General features: G+C 37.9%; 1 protein-coding gene across 1 annotated transcript in view; it reads right to left on the bottom strand.

Annotated features, from left to right (window-relative positions):
- LOC126248847 (E3 ubiquitin-protein ligase HERC2) overlaps positions 1-25,838 on the bottom strand; it is an 851,297-nt gene that overhangs the window by 548,196 nt on the left and 277,263 nt on the right. The window contains exons 27-28 of the mRNA XM_049950269.1: positions 14,934-15,111; positions 13,273-13,426 (exon numbers count right to left, since the gene is read on the bottom strand). Of these exons, the coding sequence (XP_049806226.1) occupies positions 13,273-13,426; positions 14,934-15,111 (332 nt within the window). The remainder of the gene's footprint in view (positions 1-13,272; positions 13,427-14,933; positions 15,112-25,838) is intronic.

Here is a 25,838-nt window from a genome sequence, read left to right as displayed (position 1 = left end):
TTCTACTTTCTTTACTACTCAGTTAGTAAACATGATGTTTTAGTGAGTATGATGAGTTTTTGGGCTTTTTGTGGTTTTAGGAGGAGCTACAGAATTGGTTCCCTTCACATGAGATGAAATAGATCCATCTGATCTATTCTATTAACAGGTGGGAGGATGATTAATTCCCTAGATGTTGCAACATACTGCACCGAGTTTTAAATGAGTACAGTAATATCAACCAGACCCAGAGGTACTGTCATCCAAAATTGGAACAGCAGTGGGTAATTGAGTGTTACCACTACCTGCGCTGCTACTTTTTTCAGGTCATAGTGAAACACCCAGAACTTAGCCATGGTAATTACTAAACCGCGAATTTTAGGTAAAAACCAATTTTGTTCCTGAGTTCCTATTTGCATAAAAATTTGTACTTATGCATTTTATGACTATTTACACTTAACAGCGTTAATTCTATAGGACCTAAAAACGCCTATTTTGACATTAGTGCCTATTTTTGCCTATTTCGGCTTTAATATCCTAAAAAGTGCCTATTTCATCATATAAGCCAGTGGCTCCAAGTTTTTCCGCACTATACGACAGATGGAAAAAAATATTTTCTCCCCAGTGTGCAGCAAGGTGGCTAGTTGATATGCGCTCATGCTTCATATTTGCCTAACACTTCGGTCTTTTTTTATTTTTTTATATCGCTATCCCTGTTAATACCAAATTTTCTTTACAGGCATTTCATTATTCTTATGTAAAAAATATGATCATGGATCTTTAGGTTAAAACCTATTTCTTTTCCTAAGCTCCAATTTGCATATAAGTTGGTACTTATGTGTTTCATGACTAACTAAACTGAATACTGTTAGTTCTATAGGACCTAAAATTGCATATTTCGACGTTGACGCCTTATTTTGCCTATTTCAGCATCAAAATCCTAAAAAGTACCTATTTCATTAATCTGACATAGAGTTCTTGTGTTTTCAAAGGTTAGAAAAAGGAAGTAAACTTAGGGCTTTACGTCTCGTCGAAGGCGAAGGTCGTTAGAGACTGTTTACAATTCCTTTGCTTGCCTTACTACCAACAGCACTTGGCATAGTTGAATGGTCATCCATCCAAGTACGCGCCGAGCGCAACAGTGCTTAACTTCGGTGAGCGAATGGGAACCGGTCAAAGATTTGAGTTACACATTAGAATCAAACGTGGGAGTATTAAATGTTATATTTGAAAATATTTCGTTCGTAGGATTCTGGCCAGCTGTGTATTTTCGCAAAGAAACAGTTTTATAGGCCTTAAGTTGAGCACAGATTAAAAAATCACAATGTTACATCGTAGACGCCGTCTATAGCTAAATTACTGCCTTTCGCGCATTTTCTCGCTGCTGTCTGCAGGCAGTCCTATCAAACTACTCTGTTTCGTGAAAGGTATTATACGTGAATTTACCGGTTCGAAAAATAATTTGCCAGTAGTGAGATGTTTTCATCTGAAGCACCAGTAGATTCCTTTCGCTTGTTCAGAAGGGGCGGCCATCTGTCAGGTGCCATGTGTCCAGCAACGAGTACGGTACTTCCCCTATTGCTCCCATGCAACGCAGTAAAAAAAAAAAAAAATAAAAAATAAAATAAAATAAAATAAAATGAAGGAAAGCCTACTAACCAAAGCTGAACAAATAGCACCTATAACCAAAATCAAAAAACACGCATGGTGGACAGAGGAATGTGACAAACTTATTGAGCAAAGAAAGAAAGCATGGCAACAGATGCAATCTCAGAAAAATGAATATAATAGGCAAAATTTCCTGAGTGTAAGAAAACTAGTGAGTAAAAACCTCAAAAGAATTAAAAAAGCACAAGAAGATCAACTCCTTTTGCAGATCAACGAAGACTTCAACAAAAACAAGACTAGGAGCTTTTACAGAACTTTTAAACAAAAAATAACCAAGTACAGCCCACCGACACTCCAATTACAAGATAAAAATGGTAATATTGCACACAACAACAGGGATAATTGCAAAATTTTGAGGGAATATTTCAGAAACCTTCTCAACTGTAAAGAACCAATTGAAAAAATGGATTTCAGCAACTCAACTTCAACAAGTCCTAACTCAGAACCACCCACCGTCGAGGAACTACAATCAATCATTTTGAATCTCAAAAACTATAAGGCTTCGGGAGAGAACCAAATTACAGCTGAACTGTGGAAAAATGTCAATAGAAATGCCATAGAATCTCTCCAAAACATATTTGAAGAAATATGGAAAACAGAAAGAATTCCGGATGAATGGAAGATGGCCCTCATTCACCCAATTCATAAGAGGGGATCCAGAACAGACCCCAACAATTACAGAGGGATTTCGCTCCTTGACGTAACATACAAAATACTGTCTAAAGTCCTTTTGAACAGAGCAGAACCCCAGCTAGATTGTCAACTTGGAGAATACCAGGCAGGCTTCAGAAAGGGAAGATCCTGCCCAGAACAAATTCTAAACCTCAAAAATCTTATGGCCTACCAAAAATCGAGAGCAAAAGCGTATGTCATCACATTCATTGACTTTCAAAAGGCGTACGACTCCATAGACAGGGAATCTCTAATCTCCATATTAAAAGAATTGAACCTAGACAATAAAACTACAAACCTAATTAGAGAAACCATCACCAACACATACTCCAAAATTAAATTTATGGGAGAACTCTCAGACCTATTTGAGATAAAAACTGGAGTACGACAAGGTGATGGACTCTCTCCATTATTATTTAACTGTGCCCTAGAAAAAATAGTAAGAGAATGGAACAAGAAAATCGATAGTGGAATCCGACTAGGAACAAAAAACAAAGGCATCAAGGTTAATTGCCTAGCATTTGCAGATGATATGGCCCTACTAGCTGAAACATGGGAAGAAGCCAAAGAACAGATCCTCGAATTACAGAAACAAGCAGAGAAAATAGGCCTTAAAATTTCTTTTGAAAAAACCAAAATAATCACAAATATAAAAAAGCCAATGAAATATCTTAAAGTAAGAGACCAAAGATCGAAATTGTTAAAGAAGTCAAATATCTTGGTGAATGGATTAGCTGGAACGCCCTTGAGAAAAAAGCAATAGAATTAAGAAGAAACAAAGTTGAACTAGCCTTTCAGCTTACTAAAAATACTTATAATAAAAAGTCCCTCTCATGGAATTCAAAAATAAAACATTACAACACTGTCATTAAACCAGAAGCACTATATGCAGCTGAGACATTATCTATCACTAACCATGGCCCAATTGAAAGGCTAGAGATCAAAGAAAGAAAAATATTGAGAAAAATTTTAGGCCCCAAATTTCATAACGACAAACTAATTCATACCAAAAATGAAACACTCTACAAAACCACAGAAAAACTTTCGGATACAATGAGGAAAAGAAGAATTGAGTTTTATGGGCACATTCTCAGAATGAACCCAAATAGACTTACAAAAAGAATGTTTGACTACTTCAGGAATAAAAAATCCAAACCAAATTGGTTTATCCAAACAGAGAAAGACTTAAGAGAACTACACATCACAGAAAAAATGCTCACAGACAGGACCGCAAAAATGATAAGCAAAGACAGAAAAGAGGGATTCCAGCTCCAAAATAGGAAGAAAAGAACGATTGTCATCTCTGATGAGGAAAGAAAAGCAAGATCAGAAAGAATGAAGCAGTACTGGGCGAAAAGAAAGGCACAGAACACACAGAAGTGATTGATTCAACGTACCCCAAAGTTGGGTGAAACGAAGAAGAAGAAGAAGAAGAAGAAGAAGAAGAAAATAAAATAAAATAAAAAAGAAATTTAAAAAAACAGGTCATTATTCACTTTTTCCCAGCGAAAACAAATCAGTACATTGTGTAGCGACCGACATGTTAAGTGTTACTGACATTCTAAGTGCAAAATAAATTCTAGTTTCTGTGTGAGAATACTATGCCATGCCGGAAACAGCTAGTTCAAAGTCTACTCATATAAGGCAGTGGCTGCAAGATTTTCCGCATTATACAACAAATGGGAAAATTATTTTCTGCCAAGCATGCAACAAGGAGGTTAGTTGATGTTTTTCTTAGACTTCTTATTTTCCTGTCACTTAGGATTCTTTTTTATCGCTATCCTTTAGTAATACGAAATACTCTTTATATGCAATTCTAAACTGCATTTCCCTTTTCTCTCGTATTAGGTTTCGAGTGTTAAGAAATCTCACTTAACTCAGCATGCAGATGGAATCGCACATAAAGCTAATGTTGAACGAAAGTCAAAATTGAAGCAAACTCTTTTAACCAATAAATCTGGTGAATCCACAAAAAAAAAAAAAAAAAAAAAGTTCTGCGGTGATTTGTGTCATGCACTTGTGGCAGGAAACATCCCCTTTCTGAAACTAGAAAACCCTATTTTCAGAGGTTTTCTTGGTTTTCTTGAGAAGTACTGCCATCAGTCTATTCCTGCATAGTCAACTTTACGTAAGAATTATGTGGATTCAGCTTACAATGCTGCATTGCACAGAATCCGAGATAATGTTGGAGAATCTTGTATATGGATTTCTGTGGATGAAACTACTGACAGTCTTGGCCGTTACATTGCAAACCTGATTATTGGCAAGCTAAATCCAGATGCTCCATCCAGGGCTCATCTGATTTACTCAAAACACCTTGCAAAAACTACCCAACAAACAATAGCACAGTTTATGAACAATGGGCTTAAGGTGCTCTACCCAAACGGAGGGGATGAGAATAAGGTGCTTCTGGCCGTCACTGATGCTGCTGCATATATGATAGCAGCGTTAGAAATATAAAAAGTATTCTACCCATTGATGCCGCACGTAACTTGTGTAGTGCATGGGATCAACCGCATAGCAGAGCAAGTAAGGCTACAATTTCCTAAAGTAAATAAAGTAATATCTATGGTGAAGAAAATTTTTGTTAAGGCACCATCAAGAATACAGGCATTCAAAGAACAGCTTCCAGATACCCCACCGAGCGAGGTGGCGCAGTGGTTAGACACTGGACGCACATTCGGGAGGACAACGGTTCAATCCCGCGTCCGGCCATCCTGATTTAGGTTTTCCGTGATTTCCCTAAATCGCTCCAGGCAAATGCTGGGATGGTTCCTTTCAAAGGGCATGGCCAACTTCCTTCCCCGTCCTTCCCTAATCCGATGAGACCGATGACCTCACTGTCTGGTCTCCTTCCCCAAAACAACCAACCAACCAGATGTCGCATTGCCACCAGAGCCTGTTGTCACCGGCTGGGGCATGTGGCTGATAGCAGCAGAATACTATAGTACATATCTCTCAGCTGTCCAGGAGGTGGTTGAAAATATACCGGAGGATGCTGCATCCGTAACTGCAGCAGTGGAGTTACTCAAAGATTCTTCTTTAAAACGGGACTTATCTTACATTAGGGCCCACTACACATTTGTGGCAAGAATAATTTCACAATTAGAAGGCTCAGGGAGACCTATCTATGAGAATATTTCTTTGCTTGAAGAAGTGGAAATGAAAATTAATGAAGCACCAGGTGAAGTAGGGGAAAAAGTACGCAATCAGTTTTGCAGAAGAACACTAGCCTGAAGGAGTTGTGTGCAGCATTCCTGTCCAACATGTGCCGAAAATGAAGTACGCCCCTGTCACATCTGTTGATGTAGAACGTTCTTTTCCAGCGTATAAATTGATTCTGACTGACAAGTGCCACAGTTTTTCACTAGAAAACCTAGAAAAGATTTTCGTTAATGAAGCCAGCTATGGTCAGAATATGTGAAACTACGAATGTATTAATTAAACCATTGCCACATCTTTTTTACTGAGATCTTTATCTTGCAGGAACTCAAAAATATTTGGAGTTATGTTCAACATTAATGTTGTAGATTGCTGTGCTCTGTAACTGTGTAAATATTCATTCTCCTTGTTTTAATGACTAATCATATGTTCATACTGTCAACACTGTATATTTTAATTTATTTTTATTTTCTCTGCATCATTTTTATTAGAGCCTATTTTAGGTTTTATATAGCCTAAATGAACTACTGAAGGAGCCTATTTTAGGTGTCTAAAACACACTTTTTTATGACCTAAAAATCCGTGGTTTAGTAATTACACAGCCAAAGAGGTCATATGCATAGGCTGACGCAGCTGTAACATTTCTGCTGCTGCCGCCTTGTTTTGGCATGTTTTTTGACTAGACGTGAGCAATTGCAGAACCCGGAGGAAGAGGACATCAGTGTTTAACGTCCTTCTGACAATGAGGTCATTAGAGATGGAGCACAGGCTCTCAGAACCCAGCGTGCTGCAACCTATTGTCCGTAAGGTTTCTTTCAGTGCCAAGGCTGCTGGAACAGAAATGGTGTGTGGCTGCTAAATTGTTTGGCTCTTTGCTGTCTATGGAAGTAATTACCTACTGTGTGAATGATGGATGTATGGAAAGCAGGTATATGTGTTAAGTCTGTAAGTAGTGGAAGTTTAATTTTAAATCTTGTACATAATTTGACTGTTCTTAACTGAGGATCGTTGAAATGAATAATTTACTTTAATTTTTGACAATACTGGGTTGTAATAGCCAAGTAACTAGCTACTGTGTGAATGATGCATTTAATGAAAGCAGATGTAAGTATTAAACCTGTAAATATTAGAAGTTTAATTTTAATTCATCTACATAATTTGGCTGTTTATTGACTGAGGATCATTAAAATTAATGAAACTCAAGTTATTCAAATTACATTTTTGTAATGTGTTTATCTGACATGTTCCAGACTCAGGAGGATCCCCTCTTTTGTGGGTCTATGGAATGAATAATTAATCTAATCTAAACTAATCTAATCTGAAGCAACAACAAACAGTCACACTATGTTCCAATCATGTGCAAAGGCTGTGCTTCTAACACCTGTTATTATTAAAATATAGGAAGTGGGTAATTAATAATGCCAGATGACACACAATAATTTTTTTGTGTTCCATTTAATCAACAGAATTCCACAACAAATATTGGTAGTCTACTCCACAGATCAGACACACAAGTATCTTGTGAAATATAAGATAGCACAAGAGTGAGGCTACCTTTCAGATTAATTTCCAAATAATTTTGTAGATATCAGCACTGTCAAATAAGCTAAAACTATACCAACTAACAAGTAAACTACAGAGTCCTAACTGTTCATTATAAAGTGCTAAAGGTTGGTACCACTGCATGAAAATTCTGCTAAGTCAATCTCGATATGCCATACGAATAATTCACGGTCTCATGCAACTACACACTTATTTTTATTTAGTCTGAAATGTGCACTTCCACACACAGTCATACAATGTTCAACATTGTGACATACTAAGCACCCAGAATCTCTCTCTAACTTTCTGACTAACACAGCACATGAATCCCTCCCAGATAATACCTGGATCACACACTGTCTATCATTCAGCTTCCCCACTCCCTATATACCCCCACTCAGAGTTTTACTGCCCAAATACACAAAAAATGATGATAAAACATCTTATAACCTATACTGAAATTACTTGTACCACACTGTACTGCTTTCAAAGCCACATCCACCGACAGAAATCATGGTATGGTTTGCATTTCTTGTTTGACTTCAGCAATCTTTTATTAAATTTCTCTTATTGTAAGTTACTATACTTCAATTAATATAAAAGAAATCATTAAAACCAAGCATTAGCCCATTCATTTCAAAAGTACTTTTTCTGATCTTTCCACTGGTGAAGACCACATGTCCTTCACTTAACTAGTTCTTACTACGGTTTAAAATCTCATTAATTCTAGGAAATATGCATCATTCAGTTTCTTGACTGACAGGCAATGTTTAAGATTACTAATCACTCAGGCACTCTATAGTTTCCTAATGTGTCTTTTTGTCAGTTTACTCTAAAATCAATTACTTATCTCTAATTACAATTATATCAAATATGTGGTTGAGTTTTGAATATTAATCAGATTTTTCATGTATAACTCACTGCCATGCAAAGCATGTCATTAAAATGCACCTTGATTAAAGATGTGATATTTCTTCCTGTGACAGTTATTAATCTTCAAAGTAAATGTTAAAATACACTCTCTACCTTAGTGGTGATTCGTTAATTTATGATCCAGTGGAAGGTGACACTTTTAAAAACAATTTGTACATTTTTTCTGAGCCAAATGGCATTTTTGGCTATTAAATACTAGCTACAGTGGTGAAAGTATTGTGACTTTATACTGACAGAATATTGAAATGGTGGCAGTCTCTGGCAACACTCAGCGGCAGGCAGCAGGAACAGTATTGGCAACATACTGTCCATTTATTAACTACCTTTCACTTTAACATTCGTCAATTTTTAAATGAGGTAACTCTATCTATTTACAAACTCATCTGTGGTGTATGAGAAGTTGTCAAGCAAAAATGATTTCAGGTTACAGGCTTCTGCAGCCAGTGCCAATTTGGGTGAAATAATTTTGGGTATCAGGCTGCATCATTATGAAACTTTAAAACAACTAAAATGTCAACATTTTGAGTGAGTTTGCAGTGGTCACCTTGAAGGTGGCTAACTGCTAGATTCTGGTGAAGGTCCTTATATACTGACTGTTTTGGTTGTCAGGTGGCTACTAACATCACATTTTGGGATGCCATTGGACAATTTGAAATAAAGACTGCTATCAAGTGGTTGTTGTATGGTAGGCAATTGCCAGTGCTACTCTGGCAGGTTATTTGTAGACAACAGAGAAGCAACAGCTCGTACCCAGGGGTGGGTTTTCCTGCAACAAGACGTCAATCCTGCATAGTAGTTTGCTTGTGATTGCTTGTTTACACTGTTGAAACGAATTAATTTCTGCTGCTGCATTCATGACTGTTACGCAAACACGTGACATTTTTGAAAATTAATAGAATGGCCACAATGCTGGTGGTTTTAGCTATAGCCGATATGCTGTGCTGCCCCAGATATACGTAGCATTCAGGCTCCGACACATGAGAGCTAATCAGTCACCTCGTTTCACCAATGTAGACTTCAGGGCATTCATATCAAAGCTTGTAGATGCCTGCAGTGTGGAGGAGCACATCTTGGAAGTTGCAACTGATTTGGAATACTTGTTTAAATGCTCCACAGCATAGCACCTTGTCTACACAGTTCCTGATACCTCTTACATACGTTATGTGAGCAACAGGAAGACGTTCTTCTGTTCCTTCATCTGTTGTATCTTCAGTGTACCTGCAGCAGCTAATGTGTTCATGGAACCGTTCGAACAGACAGCACTCAGATCCGTGCCACTGCACCCACATTATTGGTTAATGTATGTAGACAACACATTCATCATACGACCATACTGGGAAGCAGTTTCCATCAGATCCTCAAAAGCTTACACAAAAACATACAGTTCATTGAAGAAATAGAAAATAATAGAGCAATTCCATTTCTGCGTGTAGACGTCTCCAGAACATTTAGTGGTAAAATAGGACAAAAAGTCTACCAGAAACCAATGCACACAGATATCTACATTCAGAGCCACACCATCATGCAGCACAAAAGAACGCTGTGCTACATATGCTAACAACCCAAGCAGACAGGACTTGTGACACCAACAACTTCCAACACAAACTGAGTGAGCTCCGGCCAACATTTTATGCAAATGGATACAGCACCAAGAACATATAATGATCTATGAGCTATGAGCTACAGTGAAGATAAAAGATGCAAAGGAACAGAAGAACCTCTTGCTGTTGCTCGCTACCTTATATGAGAGGCGTCAGCAACAATGTCGGCAAGGAGCTGGACTGTGAAGGAGTTCAACCAACATTCCAGAGTAGTCACAATACCTGAGATCTGTTGAGACTCACGAAATAGTCTGAGGATGCTCTCCACACTGCGGGTAGTAACAAATTGTGATGTGAATGTGGTGAAGTCTACATTGGTGAAACCACCAGGAGAGAGATTTAACACTTTTGTGTTGGGCCATGGACGCTAAGTACATCTGGGGCAGCACAGCAAATCAGGTATAGTTGACATCATCATTAATTTTCAAGAACCTGATGTGCTTTCACAGCAGCCATGGATGCAGCAGCAGAATTTAAGAGGAGCTATTAAAGTAATTAAATGTCCTAACAACAAGAACAGGGAGGCTGTAAGTTACTTTCAGCCTGGCTGCTAGCTATCCCAGTGCTTCAGGCCATGTACATTCACCACCCAGCAGTTCCATATGACCTGACCTCAACAGTATAAACAAGCATCCACAAGAGAACTACCATGTGACACTAATGTCTTGCTGCAGGAAAACACTCCCCCAGGTACAAGCTGCTGCTTCACTTTTGCCTGCCAATAACCTACCAGAGTAGCACAGGTCATAGCTTACCATACAGCCACCCCTTTACAGCAATCTTTATTTCAAGTTATCCAATGGCATCTCAGAATGTAATGCCAGTAGCCAACTGACAACCAAAACAGGCAGTATATGGGGGAAGACCTTCACAGAATCCAGCAGTTAGCCACCCTGACAAGGATAGTTGCAATTTCTGTCAAAACATTGGCATTTTGTTGTTTTAATATTTCATAATGACGTGGCCTAATACCGGAATAATTTTTTCAAAAAATTATTTGAATTTGCTTTTACAATTATTTTCACTGAATATCAAGAAGAGATCAAATATTTCCATATCTGCATACTCTGATGCCTATTTTCAAGGGTAAGGTTATAAGTGGTAAACAGTGGAGACCATTTTTTTCCTCTACTGTTATGAATTCTATTATTACTTTTAAATTATGATTGTTAACTAACAACAAATTTCAAAACAAATAAATGTATTGCAATGCTCTTGTTGTTATGCCTAGATAAAAACAAATAAAAATTAAAAACAATTGCCTACAGAGGGTTAGCAGGTGTACACCAGATAATATCCCAGTAGCATATTTCTGTACAATGAAAACTTTCTACGTGTACAATTGTCCCAGAATATATCTCCATATGATATTAATGAATGGAACTACACACAGGAAGTTAAAATCCTGATATTTTGGCCATCAAAATCAGCAATGACACACACAGAAAATGTTGCTGAACTTAATCATTTGAGGAAATCCATGAATCTGTAAACCATGCCATGCTGCTTTTCAAACTCAACAGGTATGGAATAAGGGATATTGCTTTGAAATGGTTTGAGTCATATCTCATGGAGAGGAAACAAAGGGCAATAATCACATCAAATGGAGCAGATTACTTCTCAGAGTGGAAAACTGTGTGACAAGGTGTTCCTCAAGGCTCAGTCCTAGGATCAATTTTATGCCTGTTCTACGTAAATGACTTGCCTCTCAATATAAATACTCATTTAATCTTGTTTGCAGATGACACTTCTGCCCTAACTGAAAATGAAAATTCTGACAATATACTACAGTGTGTCATGAATACATTAAGTAACTTGGAAATATATTTCAGTCTAAATGGCTTAAGGCTAAACATCTCAAAATCCCACATGGTGAGCTTTAAAACCAAACAATCAAAAACTGAAGAAATCTGTATCACTCACAATAATCAAAAAATGGAAGAACTTGACTCAGTCTGATTCCTAGGAATAAACTTAGACAGAAATCTGAGTTGGAATCCACATATAGAATATCTAGCATAAATAGCCTTGCATTTGCTATGGAAATTTTAGCCAGTCACTCACATGGACACCAGGAAAATAGCATACTATAGCTACTTTGAATATGTTATTAGATATGGCATAATTTTTTGGGGAAACTCGGGAAATGTTACACGAATTTTAAAGTTGCAAAAAAGAATCATTCACAACATACACACTGCACAACTGAGGGCATCATGTCAAGCATTATTTAAAGACCTAAAAATATTAACTGTCCCCTCTTTATACATCTTTGAGGTGATTCTTTTCCTACAAAGCAGAGCTCATCTATTAAAAAATAAGACAATAAAAAATTTAAAAAAATTGAACTCTCATACAACACAAGACATAAAGGAAACTTCATGCTCACCTCACATCACTTAAAATTGTGTGCTCAGACTCTATAGCCATGAAAACTTACAACACAATAAAAGGGTGTGACATAATGAATATGAAAATAAATATTTTAAAAATCAAGTTATGTGATTTTCTAACTGAAATATGCTACTACTCTGCAGAAGATTTCCTAAAGTATGAAGTGATACTTTGAGCTGGATGTCTAAAATGGAATAAAAATTTATGATATTTATAGTTAATGTAAATATTGTAAGTTTGACAAATTTTAAATAAATAAATTCCTCACAAAGTAATATTGTAAGTGTCACAAAATTTCAAATAAGCGAGTAACCTTGATATGTCTCCTGTACATCAGACATATGCTCTGAAATTCGGTACCTTTGAGATGAATAAAACACATTTCACATATCCCAAAGAATGTTGAGCCTACAGGACTGTGGTGTGTTGCACTGCATTCTGACAGTCAAATAACATAATAACATTTGACTGTCAAGAGGTTATGGCAATAAATTCTTCAACAGTGCCAATTTTATAGTAATGGTGGATGTTGATCTTCTTGTAGTTCTATGTAAAACATTATTTTTGAGAGAGAGAGAGGGGGGGGATGGAGGGGAGGGAGGGAGGGAATATTTTTTTTATTTTCTTATCTTATTTTCATTTATTTACATGTTTGTTAGAACAATTTGTTGCTCATGCTTCAACAAATGGCCTTAAGGTTTCATTATTAACAAACATGCACTTCAACACTTACTGTTTATGTACTGAAGCTTATTACTTTAATGAATAAATGACCTTATGATACTTCTAGTACAGCTTATTCAGTAGGCAAGAGTTACCCGGTAATCATCACAATGGAGCATCAATGACCTATGGTTAAAGGTTAAATTTTTCTTGAGCAGATATCTTCTATTCTGCTCTCACATTAATATCAAGTGCCCCCTCCTCCTCTATCTTGTATTTGTAATAGATTCCATATTAGAAATTTTTACATTGTATCCATTATGCCAAACAAAATTCAGTAATTTATTTCCCACTTTTCATCTTGTAGAATATCCTTGACAGTAGTGCACACCTTTTGCTTGTTCTTGTTATGGTCTTCAGTCTGAAGACTGGTTTGATGTAGCTCAAATGGCTCTGAGCACTATGGGACTTAACATCTATGGTCATCAGTCCCTTGATGTGGCTCTCCTCATTAGCAAATCCTGTACAACACTTATCATTTCAGCATAACTACTGCAACCTGCATCCATTTGAATTTGCTTGATTTATTTAAGTCTCCTGGTGACTTATTTAGAACACTGAAATGAAAGAAGACACAAAGTGCAAACTGTTTTCTTACCTGCATTTATCCAGGACAGGAATGCAAACTTCTTTGTAGGAACGATTCAGTTCTTGCCTCCTCTTGATGAGACTCCATTTCGTCTGGTGAACAGTTCGTATCATTTCTGTAATTTGCTTTGGTATCCGGACAGGTACACTGCCACCCACAATATCTAACAGATACAAACGAAAGATATATATGAATCCCAAAAAGGAGTAAAAGTGTGTATAACATGACAAATTAATTTTCTAGTGGAGTTTAAACATTACAATACTGCTGTCATACACTTCATAGACAATACAGCTGCAGACAAAATTATAATGTCACAAGAGCCATTAACATGTTTTGTCAAAATTCATTGCCTCATTATTGAAAAACTCTGACATTATAAGCATTATATGTTTACATATACAAACATTGTATGTGTAGTAAGAGCTCTATCTTTTCAATAACACTCAAGGGAAATACATGCAAAGCAACAAAAGTTTTATTTGGAACCAGGGACTGAATTACCAGGAGCTATGTAAAAAAAATGGAATCCTTTAACTGCTCTTCACAAATGGCCTGCATACTGTCAACCAACAGTATTTGCGTTTTACAAAGGTATAACAGATTTCCAACATTCTTTTATCCACAAAGAAATACAGGAATGGAACAATTCAGAATATAAAAACTTGCTAAACTTTGATCACATAAATAGATGGAGAATGAACAAAATGGACTATCAGAAGCAACCAAAATGATCACATGCACAGTAAATGTATAAGAGTCAGCCACAAAATAACCTCCATCAGGCTATAAATAAAATACCTGAATAATTATTTTAAAAAATTAGTAGAAGAATCTTAACTCTACATCTCTTTATACACTATATCATTCATAGTTAAGAATCTTTCACAGCTCTTGACCATAGGAGAAACTGCCTCTTCACAGAATTCTGCAAACTGATGTTGGAACCAGAACAAGACAGCATCCTCTTGTATTTCCTCAAAATCAAAATGTTTGGGACTAAGCCAGTTTTTTGTGGACAAACAGGTGGAAATCAGTTTCCCTCTTTTAGTTCTACAATTTTGCTCTTATATCAACAACCAAAGTGTTTTAGTAGGTGGGCATTTCATTTTTGGTTTTATGAAGTAAGAGCAACTTTCCTGCTAATTTACTAAATTTACTAGGTTACTTTTAAGTGGTACATACACAAATAGTATTAAACAATATGGTGACAGATTTGTTAGTACAATATACAGATTATGTATCAATGAGTTGAGAACCTTTTATTAATGTATATCTTGACTTGTTCCACTTCTCTGAAGTTTCTCAGTCTTGATGAGATTTACAAAAGGGATGAAAGAACAATGAATGAATTAGGCAAATATGCATAGTAAATGAAGATAGTGTCTGACTTTAAATTCTGAATAAACTTTTTTATACCATCCTTACTCCCCACTCTACCACAGGGACAAATCACAGCAGTATACTGTATCCCACTAGTTTCTTACTTAGCAGCCCTCTCTAGCATGGTATCTGAGATAACTTGTTCAGCTTATCTTCCTTCTCTCCTGATCCCCTCACAGCCCTTTTTTCTCCTCCTTATTTTACACTTTCTTTACTTTCTTAACGTTTTCAGTTATCAGATGCATCAGACATGCTACAAATAAGACGAAAGAAAAGCAAGTTCCAACCTTGTTCTATAAGATCAATAACTTGACATTCGATGCCCAGATGCTTGATTAGAACTGCCATCAGCAGTCTTCCAACTTCTTCCACTGGATGCTCTGGAGAAAATTCACCATGACTCATGAGGTGATGAATTTTACAATGACATTCCACAATGGCCAAAAATGTCTGCACATAAGGATCCTGAAAATAAGTTAACAAACATACAGATTTTCTGTGGAATAGACTATATTTTACACAATTGTTGCTACTAATTGTCAAGGACCTTCTGCATAGAACAAAGGTATATGTCTGACTACAACCTGATTCTAAACCTCTCCCTATCGCTGGCAAAACTCCATCAACTGACCTATACAAACAGACAAGACATTTTTAGCTATCTCTGACTTTCCAAACTACACATTGATTCTCCTATAATAAAGCAGAGATGTTATCCTTAAGGGAGCCAATTCGATAGAAAATGAAACAACCAGAAGTAAGTATTGGCTCAAGGATTTTTTTTAATTTTTTTTATCTGCAGCAGAATTTGAACTGGAATGAATCTTCCTGGCAGATCGAGACAGTATGGTTCATAGCGATTGTAATCTATATTCCATAGGAACTGCTGTATTAAAGGCGACATCCACGCTTGCGTGACACAATGGTGCAAAGTTCTTTTATTGTATTACCAGTAAGTGCTATAGAGTTGCATGTATTTTCAGCACATTCCATTATCTGATGCATTTGGTACTGTCAGCACCTCTCTTCAATATTAAATAAGAAAGTAACTTTCGCATGATGTGTCACTGCCAGGTAACATAGCTCATTGGAACTTGGACTATACATAGAAAGACCCGCTACAGTATAGTACAGAAGCTAAATAAATACAAAATGAGATGACAAACATGACACTGCACTCCACACATGCTCACAGGAATTTAAGTTGGGGGCACAGACAGGCCAGTCTATTCACTGAATATCCCTTCGTGCCAAGAGCTCGTCCACCTGCGCAGTTCGATGTGGTCACGTAATGTCATCCATAAAAATGAAGTCAGGGCTCAACGCACCCCAAAAGGATGCATATATAGAGCCACAGTAATGTTGACCAGTGACCATACCATGTTCAAAGACGTTGAGGTCAGAATGCCCATCCAACACTATACCTCCCCACGCCATAACTACCTGGACCAGCAAAACGATCATGTTCGACAATGTTCCTGGGTGCATGACTTGTTCCCACCTCTCACCATATGGAGGTACGTAATGCTCACAGTAACACTATCAAATATGATCACTGTGGTGGTCCAGGTGTTATGGTGGGGGCAGGCATAATGTTGCATGGGTGTACTGACCACTAAATCTTCGAACACTATACTCTCACCAGTCAGCATTATTGTGACACTGTACTCCTTTCCCATATATGTCTTTTCAGGAATGAGTTTGGCACTGACTTAATTTTCATGGGTGACAACACATTACCCCGTGGAATGCCCCAAGTAGAGGAGCTCTTAGAATGAGAGAATATTTGGGATCAGTTGCATGTCTCCTAAAGTTGGCAATTTCAGTGTCAGTTCAATGCATATGCTAAGAATGGCATCTTGTATTTAGAAGACTAGCTTACATGTCTAGTGCTCAGGAAGTTTGTAAATAGTACAGCTCTGTTAAAAAGTTAGCCACACTGCCACTTTTAATTAATCTTAATGATAATTATCAGGCATCTATCTACAAAATGCAGACAATGACATTATGCTTGTTCCCAACCCTACCTCCAGAGAAGCAAGATTGTTCTTGAAAAATATCACAATGAATAAAAGTTCATCATATCTCATTTCCTTATATTAATCTCCGCATGATTTAAGGTCCAGTATCCAGCAACGATGACTAGTCCTCCGCCCAACGCTCATCACACTGCTTTTCTGTGGCCTAGTGATTAACAAGGGGCCCATCCCTGCTTTTGTATGAGGTGACTTAAATAATCTGTAGGAGACCTATATCAGGATGGAGGGATGAGGATTTGAGCCTTTCAAATGTAGGAGCAGTTTCACATACTAGGACACCATGACTAATCACTGTTAAGGACAGAAAAAATAACCAGCAAAGGCCATAAATAGAAATCTGTAAGACAGATACAGTAGAAAAGAGAAAATAGCACATCTGTGTAAAGGATTAGTTTAGATTAGATTAGATTTACTTTCATTCCAATTGATCCGTATTGAGGAGGTCCTCCAGGATGTAGAAAATGTCAGAAAAACAACAATACATGACAAATATTTATAACTCAAACAAACAAGCTAATGTACAATTCCACAGGTCCCAAGTGGAATCATCGTCATTTTTTAATGAACATTATATGAAAGAATCATTTTACAAATACTAATGCACTGAATTTAAAATAAAAATTTTTTTAAATTTATTTATAAGGTAATAAACGTGTAATACAACTACTAAAATATTTACAATGAACACATTACTGCACTGAAATGGTGTAGAAGTTAGATTGTAGTTACACACACACACACACACACACACACACACACACACACATATATATAGCGCTGGCAGGTCGATAGACACACAAACAAACACAAACACACACACAAAATTCAAGCTTTCGCAACAAACTGTTGCCTCATCAGGAAAGAGGGAAGGAGAGGGAAAGACGAAATTGTGGGTTTTAAGGGAGAGGGTAAGGAGTCATTCCAAACCCGGGAGCGGAAAGACTTACCTTAGGGGGAAAAAAGGACAGGTATACACTCGCGCACACACACACACATATCCATCCACACATATACAGACACAAGCAGACATATTTAAAGACAAAGAGTTTGGGCAGAGATGTCAGTCGAGGCGGAAGTGAAGAGGCAAAGATTATGTTGAATGACAGGTGAGGTATGAGTGGCGGCAACTTGAAATTAGCGGAGATTGAGGCCTGGTGGGTAACGGGAAGAGAGGATATATTGAAGAGCAAGTTCCCATCTCCGGAGTTCGGATAGGTTGGTGTTGGTGGGAAGTATCCAGATTACCCGGATGGTGTAACACTGTGCCAAGATGTGCTGGCCATGCACCAAGGCATGTTTAGCCACAGGGTGATCCTCATTACCAACAAACACTATCTGCCTGTGTCCATTCATGCGAATGGACAGTTTGTTGCTGGTCATTCCCACATAGAATGCATCACAGTGTAGGCAGGTCAGTTGGTAAATCATGTGGGTGCTTTCACATGTGGCTCTGCCTTTGATCGTGTACACCTTCCGGGTTACAGGACTGGAGTAGGTGGTGGTGGGAGGGTGCATGGGACAGGTTTTACACCGGGGGCGGTTACAAGGATAGGAGCCAGAAGGTAGGGAAAGTGGTTTGGGGATTTCATAGGGATGAACTAACAGGTTATGAAGGTTAGGTGGACGGCGGAAAGACACTCTTGGTGGAGTGGGGAGGATTTCATGAAGGATGGATCTCATTTCAGGGCAGGATTTGAGGAAGTCGTATCCCTGCTGGAGAGCCACATTCAGAGTCTGGTCCAGTCCCGGAAAGTATCCTGTCACAAGTGCGGCACTTTTGTGGTTCTTCTGTGGGGGATTCTGGGTTCGAGGGGATGAGGAAGTGGCTCTGGTTATTTGCTTCTGTACCAGGTCGGGAGGGTAGTTGCGAGATGCGAAAGCTGTTGTCAGGTTGTTGGTGTAATAGTTCAGGGATTCCGGACTGGAGCAGATTCATTTGCCACGAAGACCTAGGCTATAGGGAAGGGACCGTTTGATGTGGAATGGGTGGCAGCTGTCATAATGGAGGTACTGTTGCTTGTTGGTGGGTTTGATGTGGACGGACGTGTGAAGCTGGCCATTGGACAGGTGGAGGTCAACGTCAAGGAAAGTGGCATGGGATTTGGAGTAGGACCAGGTGAATCTGATGGAACCAAAGGAGTTGAGGTTGGAGTGGAAATTCTGGAGTTCTTCTTCACTGTGAGTACAGATCATGACAATGTCATCAATAAATCTGTACCAAACTTTGGGTTGGCAGGCCTGGGTAACCAAGAAGGCTTCCTCTAAGCGACCCATGAATAGGTTGGCGTACGAGGGGGCCATCCTGGTACCCATGGCTGTTCCCTTTAATTGTTGGTATGTCTGGCCTTCAAAAGTGAAGAAGTTGTGGGTCATGATGAAGCTGACCCACAACTTCTTCACTTTTGAAGGCCAGACATACCAACAATTACAGGGAACAGCCATGGGTACCAGGATGGCCCCCTCGTACGCCAACCTATTCATGGGTCGCTTAGAGGAAGCCTTCTTGGTTACCCAGGCCTGCCAACCCAAAGTTTGGTACAGATTTATTGATGACGTCTTCATGATCTGGACTCACAGTGAAGAAGAACTTCAGAATTTCCTCTCCAACCTCAACTCCTTTGGTTCCATCAGATTCACCTGGTCCTACTCCAAATCCCATGCCACTTTCCTTGACGTTGACCTCCACCTGTCCAATGGCCAGCTTCACACGTCCGTCCACATCAAACCCACCAACAAGCAACAGTACCTCCATTATGACAGCTGCCACTCATTCCACATCAAACGGTCCCTTCCCTATAGCCTAGGTCTTCGTGGCAAATGAATCTGCTCCAGTCCGGAATCCCTGAACCATTACACCAACAACCTGACAACAGCTTTTGCATCTCGCAACTACCCTCCCGACCTGGTACAGAAGCAAATAACCAGAGCCACTTCCTCATCCCCTCGAACCCAGAATCCCCCCACAGAAGAACCACAAAAGTGCCCCACTTGTGACAGGATACTTTCCGGGACTGGACCAGACTCTGAATGTGGTTCTCCAGCAGGGATACGACTTCCTCAAATCCTGCCCTGAAATGAGATCCATCCTTCATGAAATCCTCCCCACTCCACCAAGAGTGTCTTTTCGCCGTCCACCTAAGCTTCGTAACCTGTTAATTCATCCCTATGAAATCCCCAAACCACCTTCCCTACCTTCTGGCTCCTATCCTTGTAACCGCCCCCAGTGTAAAACCTGTCCCATGCACCCTCCCACCACCACCTACTAGGGACCGATGACCTCTGCAGTTTGGTCCCTTTAATCCTTAAACCAACGAACCAACCACCACCTACTCCAGTCCTGTAACCTGGAAGGTGTACACGATCAAAGGCAGAGCCACATGTGAAAGCACCCACATGATTTACCAACTGACCTGCCTACACTGTGATGCATTCTATGTGGGAATGACCAGCAACAAACTGTACATTCGCATGAATGGACACAGGCAGATAGTGTTTGTTGGTAATGAGGATCACCCTGTGGCTAAACATGCCTTGGTGCATGGCCAGCACATCTTGGCACAGTGTTACACCGTCTGGGTAATCTGGATACTACCCACCAACACCAACCTATCCGAACTCCGGAGTTGGGAACTTACTCTTCAATATATCCTCTCTTCCCGTTACCCACCAGGCCTCAATCTCCGCTAATTTCAAGTTGCCGCCACTCATACCTCACCTGTCATTCAACATCATCTTTGCCTCTTCACTTCCGCCTCGACTGACATCTCTGCCCAAACTCTTTGTCTTTAAATATGTCTGCTTGTGTCTGTATATGTGTGGATGGATATGTGTGTGTGTGTGCGCGAGTGTATACCTGTCCTTTTTTCCCCCTAAGGTAAGTCTTTCCACTCCCGGGATTGGAATGACTCCTTACCCTCTCCCTTAAAACCCACATCCTTTCGTCTTTCCCTCTCCTTCCCTCTTTCCTGATGAGGCAACAGTTTGTTGCAAAACCTTGAATTTTGTGTGTGTGTTTGTGTTTGTTTGTGTGTCTATCGACCTGCCAGCGCTTTCGTTCGGTAAGTCACATCATCTTTGTTTTTAGATATATTTTTCCCACGTGGAATGTGTGTGTGCGGTAAGTCACATCATCTTTGTTTTTAGATATATTTTTCCCACGTGGAATGTGTGTGTGTGTGTGTGTATATATATATATATATATATATATATATATATATATATATATATATATATATATATATATATATATATAATGAACTCATTCCTGCACTGAAATTGTGCAGGAGTTATATTGTACTTGTATATATACACACACAAATCACTTGGTTCTACTGAGAAATTCGTCAATGGAGTAGGAGTTGGCCACCAAAAAATTCTTAGGCTTCTCTTAAACTGAATTTCATTGGTTGTTAAGCTTTTTATGGCTGCTGGCAAGTTATTGAAAATGTGTGTTCCTGAATAAAGCACACCTTTCTGTACAAGACTAAGTGACTTTAAATCCTTGTGAAGATTATTTTTATTTCTAGTATTGATTCCATGAATTGAGCTGTTGGTTTGAAAAAGTGATAAATTTTTAATGACAAATTTCATTACGGAATTAATATATTGGGAAGCCATAGTCAGTATCCCTAGTCCCCTAAACAGGCTTCTGCAGGATGTTCTTGGGTTTACACCACATATAACTCTTACTGCACGTTTTTGTGCCCAGAAAACTTTAGCTTGGCTTGATGAATTACCCCAAAAAATAATCCCATATGACATTATGGAATGAAAGTAAGCATAGTATGCAAGCTTTTTCATTTTTATATCCCCTATGTCTGACACAATTCGCATTGCAAATAGAGATTTGTTAAGATGCTTCAGCAGTTCTGTGGTGTGCGTTTCCCAGTTCAATTTATCATCAAGCTGTAATCCCAAGAATTTAATACTGTCCACTTCTTATGTTAGGCATTCACTCTTGGGACACCGCTTACAAGTTCTGAACTGCATGTAGTGTGTTTCTCCAACGTTTTGTGACAAAGAACTGGCTAGGAACCAGTGATTAATGTCCACAAATATTTTATTAGTTGATCTTTCTAAGACTGCACTTGATTTGATATTTATTGCAATGTTCGTATCATCGGTAAACAAAACGAACTTGGCATCTGCTAATGTTACTGATGAAAGGTCATTGATATACACAAGAAATAGTAAGGGCCCTAAAATTGGAACTTGTGGGACCCCCACATGTAATTAGTTCCCAGTTGGATGATGCCTGATAGCTTGATACATGTCTCTTTCCTAATAACACCCTTTGTTTCCTGCCAGAGATATAAGATTTGAACCATTTTGCAGCATTTCCTGTTACACTATAATATTCTAAGGATATGATGATTTACACAGTCAAATGCCATTGACAGATCACAAAATATACCAGTTGCCTGCAATTTTTTATCGAAGGAATTAAGCACATTTTCACTGTAAGTGTAGATAGCCTTCTAGATATCAGAACCCTTTAGAAATCCTAACTGTGACTTTGACAGTATGTTATTTGAGATAAGATGGTTATAAAGCCGATTGTACATTACTTTTTCTAAAATGCTTGAGAATGCAGGCAAAAGTGAAATTGGGCGGAAATTTGATGTTATTTCTTTATCTCCTTTATTAAACAGTGGCTTAACTTCAGCATATTTTAACCATTCAGGAAATATTCCACTGATAAACGACTGGTTACACAGATAGCTTAATATGTTCCTTAACTCAGAATCACATTCTTTAATTTGCTTTGTTGATATTTCATCATACCCACTAGATGTTTTTGATTTTAAAGCTTTTATGATGGATATTATTACTGCTGGGGTAGTGAGGGTCAAATTCATATTATGGAAGTTACTTGAAATGTCTGGTCTGAGGTATTCCATAGCAGCATCTACAGAACCTGACAACTCCATCTTTTCAGTAACAGTTATGAAATGTTTGTTAAAAAGTTCTGCAACACTATGCACATCTGTCACCAATGTATCATTTACTCTTAATGCTGTTTGTCCCTCCTCATGTCTGGTTCTACCAGTCTCCTCCTTCACTATATCCCATATTGTCTTTCTTTTGTTATCTGATATGACTATCTTTTCCTTGTAGTATATTTGCTTTGATGTCCATATTACAGTCTTTAATTTTTGCAGTATTTCTTGCAATGTGCTGTAGCATCAACATCGGAACTGTTTCGGATTGACAGATACAGTTTTCTTTTTGTTTTACAAGATGCCCGTATTCCTTGAGCAATCCACGGCTTCTTTGTAGACTTAGCTCTAACCTTGGTAAGTTTTTGGAGAAAACAGTGTTCGAATAAGGTAAGCACTTTATTAGCAAAAGCTTTATATTTTTCATGCATGCCCTGAGCACTGTAAACATCAGTCCAGTGAATGTCTCTGAGATGTGTCCTAAAATAATTTTTGGCTTATTGATTACCCTCTTGAGCTCAGATTTAACACATTTTATATCCTGTTCAGTGTTAACATGTAACAGAAGGATCAGCATATCATGATCTGAGAGGCCATTGACTATTGGTTTTGTAATATAATTTTGCTTGGACTTTTCTATAAAGATATTACCAATGGCTGTTTCTGAGCAATTGGCTACCCTAGTGGGGAACTTTACAGTGGGAATTAAGTTGATAGTGTTACTAACTCAAATAAGTTCTTATTGGGAGAGTCTTTAAGGAAATGAAGAAAGAATTAATTAGAACATCCCATTTTTCCCAAGATGATCTTTGATTTTAAATTATATAAATATCATAATGTTATCTACATTTTAAAACTTGTATTTATTTTTTTCATTACCAGTTCTTGAATAATTTATTTCATCATTGTATAAGTTCTAAACTGAAGTTATGCCACTACCATATCAACACCAGAGTCTCTGCATGATGTGCACAGGAATTCAACAACCTGATAAAGTGATAATTACTTTATTTATAAAGGTTTGTTTTGATCACATGAATTTTAGAATGCACCATCATCAGTTTTGGCCATTGCCATCTTCAGATCTGTTACAAATAGAAAAACTGTGGTATAACAACCTGAAGCAATATCTGGGTACATAATTAGTGTCGGTAATGGCCCGGCTGCATCCTGTATTTATATCAGTAACTGTGGTCAGTAGAGGACACTAATACTAGGGTACGTGAGTAACCAGTATCATAAATTCAGTTGTTAATTTATAATATGCATGGCCATTAATTAAAATTACTTAACATTGCAAAATGAGTGTGTGACAATAAAACATGAACTGATATACAATATGTGGAAATAAAACTCATATTTAAAATCCACGTAAAATGTGTAAAGAGTAATAATATGGAGCTCCTACCTGGCAAAGTAAATAACACAAAATAGTATAAAATTCAGAATAATAAGTTTAAAAGTAACATCTATAAATTGAAACCTTTCAGCACAACAAAACTATTAAATATAATCATTAAGTGTAGGATAAGTAACAAGACAAAGACTTTATTCATAATCTCAAAAATCAATTACACATTCGGGGTGAAATTTCAGTGACACTGCATCATGGATTTTGTCTAAGAAGTTTTTGTTTCCCTGAGGCGGAGCTTGTGGAAAAAAGCTGTCTCCTCAAAGCTAGCGCAAGATACACACAAGCCCATGCCAAGCGGCTGTGGTACATGACACTGCTCAAACTAGCAGGTTTCTCAATACATCAAAATAAGCATTCAAGTTAAAACTCATTGTGTTAATTTAGCAGTAATCCCAGTCACTGTTGTCTATGTAGGTAAATTTCCATTCTTTCCAATGGGTTCAATAATTGTCCTTTTAGCGCCTTATGCAAGACTTCCATATTATCCTCTACATTTCCTGCCTTATAATTTTCTTTATCCAAATGTATAACAAAAATGCTCTTATTTTGGCTACACATATGTTCTCTAACACAAATCTTAAAATTCCTTCATATCTGAATAAAACTTTTCAGTCTTGATAGCTGGTCCTGTAGTTACCAGATTCTAAATATTATTTGTTGTTGTTGTTGTTGTTGTTGTTGTTATTGTTATTAACTTTGTGGTGTTGCCTAGAACCAACTATACCTTTAATTTCAAATGAAATTTTTTCTTTCATTTTTGTGAAGGCTTGTGCGATTCTGTCCGAAAATGCACCCTTGTATGACATAGCAACAAACCTCTTCCCCTCTGGATCTATTTCTCCTTCTTGTCATGTATTTTTGACTTGAGCTTGTTATGAAGGTTCATTACATCACATTCCTTACATCCACTTGTCCTGGCTACATTCAATTCTTCCAATTCATTGTTATGAGTGTGTGGCAGTTTTAGCATCCTATTGATCAAGGCTCTAAAGGATGCCCATTTATGCTTTTTAGAGTGACAGCATTTCGCGGTTATAATAATCTCAGTAGCCATTGCTTCCTAAATACACTAATCTTATGTCTTCCACCTTTCAGCAAATTGAGTCTGCCTTGATGCAACACACCTTGTTATTTGTTTATTTCTTTACTCTCCCAAACTAGTTTCGGTGACAAATATCACCATCATCAGTGGGGTTTTTAACCTAAAACATGCAGAAAATAGCATGGTTATACAAACACAGTAGCACGTTACTACATTTTTACTATTCGTTTTTTGAATATACAGTTTTCTATGGATACTTTCATACTACCTTATTTATTGTATGTTACAGCATATTTTCAGAAATTCTTGTCGCTGTTTGCAACATATTTTCTGTGTGCTTTATTTTCTGTTGTTGTCTTTTTACACAGTGAGCATCATGTCATCTGCAACCGTGTGAGCAGCTATTAGTAAACAAAATACTAAAAGGTGAACTTCGTATGTCAGCAATATATACTTGGGGTTTGCTGATAGTACTGTTTTTCTATGCAAACTGTTTTTCTAAGTATATACTGCCCTCAGTCTTAGGTTGCATTCTTGGTTAACTATATAATAGGGATATGAAATACTGTTAATAATTGGCGTAACTGGTTCCCCCCAACCCACCCTTTTGCAATTTAATTTGTAACCAAGGCACTGAAATAGATAGATTCATCATTTTTAATCTACGATTCTCTTCCTCATTTGTAAACAAAAAGCTACTGTTTTCAATTTTTTCCTTATTTCTGACTGCAATTTATCACAGGATTTCTCTTGTTCTC

This window comes from Schistocerca nitens, chromosome 3 (assembly GCF_023898315.1).
Source record: "Schistocerca nitens isolate TAMUIC-IGC-003100 chromosome 3, iqSchNite1.1, whole genome shotgun sequence".
Taxonomy (NCBI): domain Eukaryota; kingdom Metazoa; phylum Arthropoda; class Insecta; order Orthoptera; family Acrididae; genus Schistocerca; species Schistocerca nitens.
Note: the sequence above shows the minus strand (reverse complement) of the source record. Positions and strands in the feature narration are given on the sequence as shown.